The sequence below is a fragment of the Corythoichthys intestinalis genome, chromosome 18, assembly GCF_030265065.1.
Source record: "Corythoichthys intestinalis isolate RoL2023-P3 chromosome 18, ASM3026506v1, whole genome shotgun sequence".
In the NCBI taxonomy this organism is placed as follows: Eukaryota; Metazoa; Chordata; class Actinopteri; order Syngnathiformes; family Syngnathidae; genus Corythoichthys; species Corythoichthys intestinalis.
The window spans coordinates 8,271,686-8,282,547 of NC_080412.1; the positions used below are offsets into that span (position 1 = coordinate 8,271,686).

General features: G+C 41.0%; 1 protein-coding gene across 5 annotated transcripts in view; it reads left to right on the forward strand.

Moving 5' to 3' along the window:
• The window catches only part of arhgap32b (Rho GTPase activating protein 32b), a 232,415-nt gene extending 227,737 nt beyond the window's left edge, over window positions 1-4,678 (forward strand). For all 5 annotated transcript variants that reach the window (XM_057820954.1, XM_057820953.1, XM_057820955.1 and 2 more), the window contains one exon: window positions 1,347-4,678. In XM_057820954.1, the coding sequence (XP_057676937.1) occupies window positions 1,347-3,479 (2,133 nt within the window). In that variant the 3' untranslated portion in view covers window positions 3,480-4,678. The remainder of the gene's footprint in view (window positions 1-1,346) is intronic.
• The last annotated feature ends 6,184 nt before the right edge of the window (window positions 4,679-10,862 follow it).

Genomic DNA, 10,862 nt, shown 5'->3' on the forward strand with positions numbered 1-10,862 from the left:
TAATATGATCCCAGTATTTGACATAACACAAAACGTGATGTTTATTCACTTCCTCGTTAGTCCCATGGTCCCACAGTAGTAGGACTTGTTTTGGCCAATATCCACTGGTGAATGGGAACCTTTTGAAACCCCACAAAGGCTCACAAGCCTCTCCGTCATACAGCAAGATTTATCTGCAGCAACAACAACAAAAAAAACGCAAAATAAACAAATTATCCGCAAAATCAGCTGAATCCTTAGTCCTTCTCATACAACAGTACGGCTGTATAGTGAAGAGGACTCCTTCTCCCGTACACGTCACAGCGCCCTCTTCCTCAATGCAAGACCGAAGCCGGAAGTCTGTCATTTTCGTAGCGCGGGATTCAAAAAATTGAATAAATATATCAATCGCTTCTTCACACATCCAAGTGGTCCATTTCATTCAGGAGCATAAAATACCACATGTATTATGAAATAAACAGGTTTTTTCGTGTCACAGGCACTTTAAGAAGTAGATTTAAGATTAAGGGACAACTAACTTGTAGACCTACCACATAAAACAAATGATGCAATACAATAATGCCGGCAGCATAAGACACTGTAAAACATAGGCAGAAGAATATGTGTAAATGTTTTCTCCGTGACCTTTTCAAAAAAAAAAAAAAAAAAACATCTTTGCACTTCAGTGGAAAAAAACTTCATCATATTCAAGTTCAAAGACTAATATTTATGTGCAAGTTAAAACTGCCCTGTGAGAAATTCATAGCAAAGTTAATTGAAAATTCATATAATTTAAAAAATTGTCAAGAAGTTAAGAAATTAATATGCAATTTTTTGACACTGCTTATTTAAAGAATCAAAATCGAGAATCGTTTGGAACCGGAATCGAAACGTGGAATCTGAATCGGAACTGTTCAAACTCAAATGATGCCCAACCCTAGTCACAGCCCTAGTGACTGTTTCGTCATTCTGTCACCATGTACTAGCTAGCACAGGACTAGAAAGCTAGCCGTGATCATCAATTCTGGTTGTTATGTCATACCAGAATGTGGAGACAGAAAAGTGACACTTAGAATACAAGGTGCTTTTTTTTTTTTTTTTTTTTTTTTTAATACACGGAGAAGATGGATGAGGCATGTAATATTTGTGTAATTTGTTTTAGCCGCCCAAAAAAATGTGCTCCACAATTTACCAGATTGACAGAATTTTGTTTTTAGGTGATCATTCTTTAAAAGGATTTAGTTTCGCTAGATAGGCATGGCAACTCAACCTTTTCTGTGATTCCATGATACCAGTAATTTTTACATCACACAGTTTACAAATTCAACACTTATACTCCCAGGTTAACATTTGTGTCACTTTCTCAGGTCAAGAACAAGGAAGGCGCAAAGCCCATTTGTGTTCCAAAATCCTCATCATCGGAGCAGCAGGCTCCAGCAGTCCCAAAAGCCAAAAAACCAGGGCTACCACAATCCCAACATCCAACGCAAACTCAACGCCAATGCCAAGCCCAGAAACTGCGCCCGTCCCACACGCAAATTCCACCCCAAACTCAGTCACTGTCAAAAACCAGTTCAATAACTGCACTGACCTCCTCTGAGCATGTTGATACCTCTTACCCAGAGTTAGCTAAAATCAACCCCAATGGATCCACACCCCCAGCCCCTCCAATCCGCACTATGGAGAGCAAACTAGCCACAGCTGCACTCAGTCAGAGTGAAGCTGCGTATCAGAGCTTAGGTGAGAAATCCGCAGCTGGCCATCTAGAGGATGTGATTCCTCACCATTCTCTTTCTCCTCATAAACCTTCCACGCATCTCCACTATGTTAAAGGTGACGCAGTCCTATTCGAGCCTTCGGGAGTTGCCTATTACCACCAGAGGCCCGTTTCAATGGGTCCGCAGACCATGCCCCACCACTACAGACAAAACAGCGTCCCCTCACACCTCCCTTACGTGTCTAAGTCTGAACCGCAGATACCTTACAGTGCCCGACTTGACAATAAATACAGCACTTTAGGCCCTAGGTCCTACCACCATTCTATCAAGGCAAGAGGAAACACCCGGAGTTTTTACGGGGCTCCGGGACATCAGGGTTATAGCCATGACAGAACCCAGGGCTATCCCACCATTCGCAGAGTCCACTCGCTCCACGTTCCTACCACTATCCGCACAGTACCTATCCAAAGAACTGAAGTTCCTCCAGACGATATGTTCTATTACCATCGACCTCTGTATCCGTGCAAACCCTACCAGCAGCCCCCGCAGCAGTCCTCGCAAGCCGACTATCACGTCACTCAACTGCAGCCTTACTTTGAGAACGGCCGAGTCCAGTACCGCTACAGTCCGTACTCTGGTTCTATGCCTCTAGAGGCTCCTTACTACGATATCGACCCTTACGGCACCATCCGCGTACACCATCTCCACTCGGCCAGTAGAGATTCAGGTAGCGCGGTATGCAGACCCAACGGAAAGGCTACAGGGTACCACTACCTCGCTCGCCATGTTCTCCCACCCGGAAAGGAGCACAGTTTTGTGAGCAGGGACATGCCGCCGAGTCATTGCACCAAGGAAGTTCCTTCTTACCTCTCCTGGGACCCCGAGGAGTCGGAATGTCTACGCATGCAGTCTATCCGTAGAGAGAGCAGGGCCAGGCAGAAGATTAAAGGTCCAGTTCTCTCTCAGTATGACAATATAGGCTCGTTTACACCAGTCGATATCCCTGGCTATGACACTTTGCACTCGCGCAGTAAGTCTGATCCAGGTAAAGCTTTGCCGGGTGCAACCGAGGGCAAAGACGGTCGCTATCTACCCAGACACATGGTCTCCGACCCTAACGTCTTAGTATGTTTGGAGACGGACAAGCACTCCCAAGCTGGTCAAACAGGAGACAAATTGGACGGGCTGGCGAAGCAAAGCAGCTCTAAGAAATGCCAATCATCCCATTCCATTCCTGCGACTCTGAGCGGACTCTCCCATCAGCAGGAGAGCAGCCAGCACGAGACTTCAAGTGAAAAGCTTGTCGAAAGCGGCGGCCGGTCCAAACACTGGCAGCCGCCCCACCCGAACAAGAGGAGTTTACAGACACGTTACGAGTGCCCTGACGCCGAATACCGAGGTAAAGCTAAAACGACTGACACTCATCACGGTCCAGAAGATCAGCCGTCCGCTCTCAAGGAGCAGCTCGCCCACTGCAAACCCGAACGATCGCACAGTATGCGCGAGCAACATCTCTATAGCCACGTCAAGGATGAACCGGACGGAGACTACTTGTATCACAAACACGGCAGCAAACCCGCGCAATCCCACTACGACAACTTGGACGATTACCACCCAGTACCTCAACCCCAGGGCTCTGTTCCAAAACGCAGTGGCTGTAGTCCCTACCCGGTCCCGGGATTTGCGCACAACAGAGCGTACTCCACAGCGTTAGGCCAGGGAGCCTTCCTCCAGACTGACCTGGGTATCCAGAGGCCAGAAACGGAGATATGTACGGAATAAAAGCGTTCCATCGTGAAACGTCTTTTCGAAGAAAGACTGAGCTACGATTGAGCAGCCTCTGCAGGACAGTGGACTGTCGTACCACCAATATTTTTGCTCATCTTTATTTTCAACAAATTGTAAAGGAAAATGTAAGACTTTTTACACAAAGTCGTGAATGTACCCAAAGCTTTTTTCTTTCCAAGAGCCCATTTTTGCTGTGATTGAGTGAGAACTAGTCAGAAATATTATACAACAGATGTAAAGGTACTTTAAAACCGGAATGACAAATCTCTAATACGGTACAATACAATGTCACATATATATTTATATCTAGATATATACAGTACATATGAATCTATAATAAAAGGGGATGCTGTATTTTTGTAGATGTGGCCATCGGGTTAAAGCAAAAATGGGGATAAGGTTTGCATTTTAGAAATGCATGCACTCTCTTACAGAACAGTTCTGTGTACTTCGCTGTTCATTACATTATTGCTAAGTATTGCAGCACAAGGGAGGAGGACTGATGTTAACATATCACAGCCTCCCTCCACTAATATGCACACAGGTAGGCAGTACACTGTGTACACACTTGATTGTCTTTTGAGAAAGTTCGACAACAATCTGTTATGTCAGTTCAAATCGTTAGTCGTCATCTTTTATGTTCTTTGTGCCATTTTATTTCTGTTTGCTAAAACATTTCAGTTCATTCTAGTGGAATGTTTTGGTACTTGGGAAAGGGGGACCAGCTTTAGTTCAAGACTGTTTTGTTTCATGTTCACAATACATCGGTGAGACCTCATTTGTCATAAATAAAAGCTGGAAATGTTTTCTTCGACAACAATCCTACTTTATAGAGGGAAAAAAACGACCTGTTATTTTAACGCTAATGTAAATCTTGCCCGTATTATGCAAACAATTTATATAGTCAATGATTGAAATGTGTATTTCAGGGTGAAAACATGCAGTACATTCATTTGGTACTGAATAGTGGAGTTTCAATTCTTTTAAAAACAAATTGGATTGTATTCTGTAACTGTTTTACCCAGTATATCGCTTGCAGATGTTGCTCCTCCTGCCTTATCTAAAGTCTCTTCCTTTTCAGATGAGGCAGAAGTAAGACACCGTTGTACTTTAATGTGAAATTCTTGTCTCTAACTAATGGGTAATTAATAAGTTAGATATAAAATCAATAAAACTGTTCAGGAATAGCACTTAACAGTGTGTCCATGGTGCATATTTACTGTTGCTTGGTTTAAAGCTCTACTATCAGTAGGCGTCAGTCACGAAGGTAATCGTGACACGATCGTAAATGTGGGCCAGGAGGTCAGGGAGTGTCAGTGACGATACCTGGACTGGATTCCTTTGAACAGTCATAAACGAGAATTACAGGACATAACCAGAGGTGGGTTGTAATTAGAAGTGTGCAAAATTTCCGATTCTTAGATTATTCGCGATTCGGCCGTGGAAGATTCGAGAACGATTCACAAACATCCAAATTCCGATTATTGAAATATGCCAAGTAAAGCAGAAGTACGACACACTCAGCGCGCCGCGCGGTCTTCGGTACGCAATTAGGGACTGAGCGAGAGTAGCTAAACATCATGCTTCTCATTACCCGGCCCCTCGGGTAACGCCAATGCTCAACTCACGGCTCTAGCTCAACTCATGCCACGAGATAAAAAAAAAAAACAACAACATACCTGACTGCTGCCGAAAAGCTGCTACAAGCCACATTATGTTACGGTAGATATCATTTATATAGGACTAGATGCATTATAGCTTCGGTATCGTTACCAGCACATCTACAAAAAACTAGATGTGGGCGTTAGTAACGGCCGCCATCTTAAAGCAGTACACTTCCCTGCAAGGCTGTTGTTGCTTGCCTGGTACACCAGACTCAATGCTGTTCCAGCTATTTCTCTCAGTGTTTGAAAAATACAGGGAGAACAGTCTGGCAGAGCCAGGCAAGTTGTTGCGAACCTTCCAAGCGAACCTAATTAACTTTTTATCTAAAATACTCCTAAATCGGTAAAATATTGACTTGAATCTATCTTTAAAATAGTTTTAAAACTTTTACATGTTGAAAGTAGACAAAAGAGAAATTATGGAATAACAGGAGCAATTTTAACAGCTTTAACGGTTGATTCACAACATTAAATTAATTGAAAGTAGTTTAAAGCTGCTGATATAGAATGGGGACTGGAGTTTTTTATTTATTGTTATTTTTGTATATTTGTTTACTGCTATATGTTAACTTGATACTGAAATAGTAGTTTGGTTTAGCCTAAGAGGGTTTTTGAACAATTTTGGAACTAATGTACAAAACAAATTTTAAAAAAAAGGAGTGGGGTGCATCAATAAACGTTTTATAATCGAATCGGAGCCTCTGAATCGTAATCGTAATCGAATCGTTAGGTGCCCTAAGATTCCCAGCTCTAGTTGTAATGCGTTACATTTACTCCGCTACATTTACTTGAGTAACTTTTTGAGGAAAAATATACTTTAAGAGTAGTTTTACCATGCAGTATTTGAGTAGATTTGTGAAGAAGAAATACTACTACTACGCTAGTATGAGCTACACGAGTCGTTATATTTTTCCTCTCTATTCTACAACCCCTAGCAAAAAGTATGGAGTCACCAGTCTCGGACGAGCACTCACTCAGACATTTATCATATAGAACAAACTCAGATAAAAAGTTTGGAAAAAATAATAAATTGGTTCAAAAGTGTCAAGAATCTGCATTGGTCAAGGTGATGGGGCTGGAACTTTAGTTTGGTGCTGTTCCAGTGAGATTTACAAAGATGACTGCCTGAAGAAAACATCAAAATTCCCTCCGTCCTTGATGATATGGGGCTGCATGTCAGGCAAAGGCACTGGGGAGTTGGCTTTGATTAAATCTTCAATAAATGCACAAGTTTACGTTGAAATTTTCAACAGCTTATCCCTTCAGTTGAAAATGTCATTTTCCAAGATGACAATGCATCATGCCACAGAGCTAAAACTGTTAAAGGATTCCTTGGAGAAAGACTCATCCAGTCAATGTCATGGCCTGCAAATAGCCCAGATCTCAACTCTATTGAAAACCTGTGGTGGAAATTGGGGGGGATGGTCCACAGCAAGGGTCCGACCTGCAAGGATGAGCTGGTAACTGCAATCAAAGAGAGTTGGCACCAAATTGATGAACACTCATCAAGTCCATGCCTCAGAGACTGCAAGCTGTCATAAAAGCCAGAGGGGGTGCTACTAAATACTGAGATGTTATATTTCTGTGTTTGTTTCTCATGAGTCCATATATTTTACCTCAGAATGGAGTGATTCTATATTTCCTTGAACCTGCTGTATAAAAGTAACATTTACTGACCACCACAATGTTTTATTCATTTCTTTTAGTGTTTTTGAATGCTAAAGAGTTGCACTTTTGAACTAATTCATTACTTTTTCAAGCTTTTTATCTGAGTTTGTTCTACATGATAAAATGTCTGGGTGAGTGCTCGTCCAAGACTGGTGATTGCATACTTTTTGCAAGGGGTTGTACATATTGACTGAATTTTTGCCAGTGATGTCAAGAGAGGCTGTCTTTTTCACCAATGAGAGGTCGCAACAATAACCACAATTCTACCAATCAGAGAATGTTTTTCTGCACCAGATGACGCTCATGCTCTTAATGACGGGGGATGTTTCAAGTGTTATTGTCTGAATTCAATTATTTTTGTGTCGTCTTTTTGGCCTAATATGGTCATGTAAAGGGTTATAGTACAGTATAATAACAGTTCATATAGATCAGGGTTCCCCAAACTTTTTCCTGTGAGGGCCACATAACTTATCCCTTCTCTGATGAAGGGCCGGGGTTAGTTTGTAACAGAAAAAGTGTGATTGCAGGAGTGCCTAAATGTAAAAATTTATTGTTTTTCAGAAAGCCGCAATCAAATAACCCTTTCTGGATTCTTCACGGAACAAAAGTAAAGAAAATTTTTAAAAAATAATAAATAATAACACTATTAATTAGATAATAACCAAATAACCCTCTCTGAGTTCTTCATAGAAAAAAGCCAGGAAATAAATAACACTATTAAGAAAAAAAAAATAAAATGCTCTCTGGTATTGTTCAGGGGGCCGGATCAAATGTGGAGGCGGGCCGTATCCGGCCCGCGGGCTGTAGTTTAGGGACCCCTGATATAGATTAAGTTGTGCTAAGAAAAATATTTTAATTTTTTAAAAAAGAATTGTTTTTTCGCGGTTAATGGGGACCGCCCCAACCCGTGAAAATCATAGGCGGAGTTTGACTCTTGTGGCCGGGGGTGCAAAACATGTTCATGACCCCGAAATGCAGTGTCAGCAATAAAATTAACTTTCAAGATATATGCTTGGATAGTAGCTTAGCCCATGCTCGTACATACTGGCATCCCAGAGTCTTTATTGTAAACTAGTAAACTGTAATTTCTGGAGAAATTACTCTAGGGCTTTGCTGAGTGGACATTTCGGGGACAATCAGGTCACTTCCTGTTGAATTGAGGGACATGTCCTCGTCAAATCAGGTCATTTGGAGGGCGTGTCCTAGTCATATCAGGTCATTTGGGGACATTTGGAGGGCGTGTCCTGGTCATATCAGGTCATTTGGGGGGGCGTGTCCTGGTCATACAGGTCATTGGGGGGCGTGTCCTAGTCATATCAGGTCATTTAGGGGACACGTCCTATTGATATCCGGTCATTTCCTGTTGATAAAAATGAATATATAGGAAACTCAATTACCGTCATTTTACACCAAAAGATATAAAGCAGTAACAATATTTGACAGCGGCATCATAAGACTATCATAAAACCAAATCAACCACCATGAAGCTTTGCAGCCAATTTGTTCAAAGCTGCATTGCTTCAAGAAGCTTCATTTGGCCATCACTGCTCCCTTGGGAGAGACAATCAATCTCTGCTGCCACCTGCTGTCAACATTATTGTTGTCCAACATGCCTCCTCGCATGCACTGCAGCGCTACAGATGTAAATTGTAATCAAAATTCATGTTCTGTGCCAATTATTTCTTCGGTTACTGTTCTAGTTGTTTCATTAATTGCTAGTTATGGGATTTGGTGACACTTTATTTAACAGAAGTGCCATAAGAATGCCATAAGACCATCATAATTATGACCTGACACTGCCATGAGCAATAATGAAAGCTTATGACAGATATCATTTTGTGTCATCCAGCAAATTATCTCATTTTTGAATGGATGTAAAAGATCCCAAGCTGGACATAAATGGAGTTAGTGACATAATTTGCTGGATGTCACTTAAGGACATCTGCATTAATTAATGCCCATGATAATGTCATGTCATAATTATGGCGGTCTTATGGCAATCTTATGATGCCACTGTCAAATAAAGTGTTATCTATTAACCCAAATAAATCAACAAATAAGCCGCACTGGAGTATAAGCCACAGGATTCGAAATGAGGGGGAAAAGTAGCGGCTTATAGTCCAAAAATTACGGTACATGCAATGACATTTTAGGCCACCAGGGGGGCCAGGCCATTTTAATATGTTGTATGATATAATTGATATGTATATATATATATATATATATACATATGTATATATATATATATACATATGTATATATATATATATAAACAATAATTTGTACATTTATAACATGCATACATCTGAATATTTTTTTAAATACTGTTGTTGTTTTTTTTTTAATAGGAAAAAAATGTGATGGACTGAGGGCGCGAAGTCGCAAGGGATTACAGTAAATCATTAAAGTGAGATACTGCCTTCTAGTGGCCGATGGCATGCTCTACAATTTCAAAGTTGGAACGGTAACAATCGGTTGAAGTGCGTGGGCAACGCATCCCCACAACAAACAAATAAACGTGGGGCAGAATAGAAGTATCAAGAAAAACCCACATTCATGTGGGGAAGATGCAAAAGAAATTAAAGACTAGGAAAATTGATAAATGCTTTTATCTTAACCCCCAACTTTCGGGCAAGATGATCAATTCTAGACTCAATTTAATTTTGTGTTGAATACCTCTAAATGAGTTCTCGAATGCATTGAGTTGTGGCTCTTGCATATTAACCTTACAATGGATACAGTGGTATGAAAAAGTGTCTGAACCTTTTGGAATTTGTCACGTTTCTGCATAAAATCACCATCAAATTTGATCTGATCTTTGCCAAAATCACACAGATGAAAAAACTGTTTTAAAACCACCCAAACATTTATAGGGTTTCATATTTCAATAAGGATAGCATGCAAACAATGACAGATGGGGGGGAAATATGTAAGTGAACCCTCTGCCTAAGGAGTCTTAAATAGCAAATGAAACCTATTTTTACCAAACACTTTAAGTTAGTGCCAAGTCACTGATGAGTGCTTTAAAGCTGCCCTGCCCACTATAAAACACACCTGGTAAGAATTGTCTTGATGAGAAGCATTGTCTGATCTGCAGCATGGCTCGTTCAAAAGAGCTGTCTGAAGACCTGCGATCAAGGATTGTTGATTTGTATAAAGCTGGGAAGGATACAAAACCCTTTCTAAAAGTTGGGATGTTCATCAATCGACAGTCAGAGAAGTTGTCTACAAATGGAGAGTTTGTCACTGTTGCTATTCTCCCGAAGAGTGGCCGTCCACCAAAGATGATGCCAAGACTTCAGCGCAGAATAGTCAGAGATAAAAAATAAAAATAAAAAAACCTAGAGTATCTGCTAAAGACTTACAGAAATCCCTGGCGCAGCCAATATCGCTGTACACACACCAAAGATGACGCCAAGAGTTCGGCGCAGAATAGTCAGAGAGGTAAAAAAAAAAAAAAAAACCTAGAGTATCTGCTAAAGACTTACAGAAATCACTGGCGCAGCCAATATCGCTGTACACACATCAACTATATGTAAAACTATGATCAATAATGGTGTTCATAAGAAGGACTCCACAGAGGAAGCCAATGCTTTTTTTTAAAAAAAAAAAAAAAAAGGGGGAGTAACGCACAACGTCATTTGTGGAGGAAAAATGGAACAGCTCACCGACATCAACACCTCAGCCCCACAGTGAAGCATGGTGGAGAGAGCCTTGTGATTTGGGGCTGTTTTGCTGCCCCATGGCCTGGGCGACTTACAATCATTAATGGAAGAATGAATTCATTTAGTTTATCAGGATGTTTTGCAGAAAAACCTAAGGCTGTCTGTCAGACAGTTGAAGATAAAAAGTGGATGGATGCTGCAACAAGTCAATGATCCGAAACACAAAAGTAAATCAACTTCAGAATGGTTTCAGAAGAACAAAATACACGTTCTGGAGTGGCCAAGTCAAAGTCCAGACTTGAACCTCATTGAGATGTTGTGGCATGACCTAAAGACAGGGATTCATGACTCAACTACAGCAGTATTGTCGAAAAGAATGG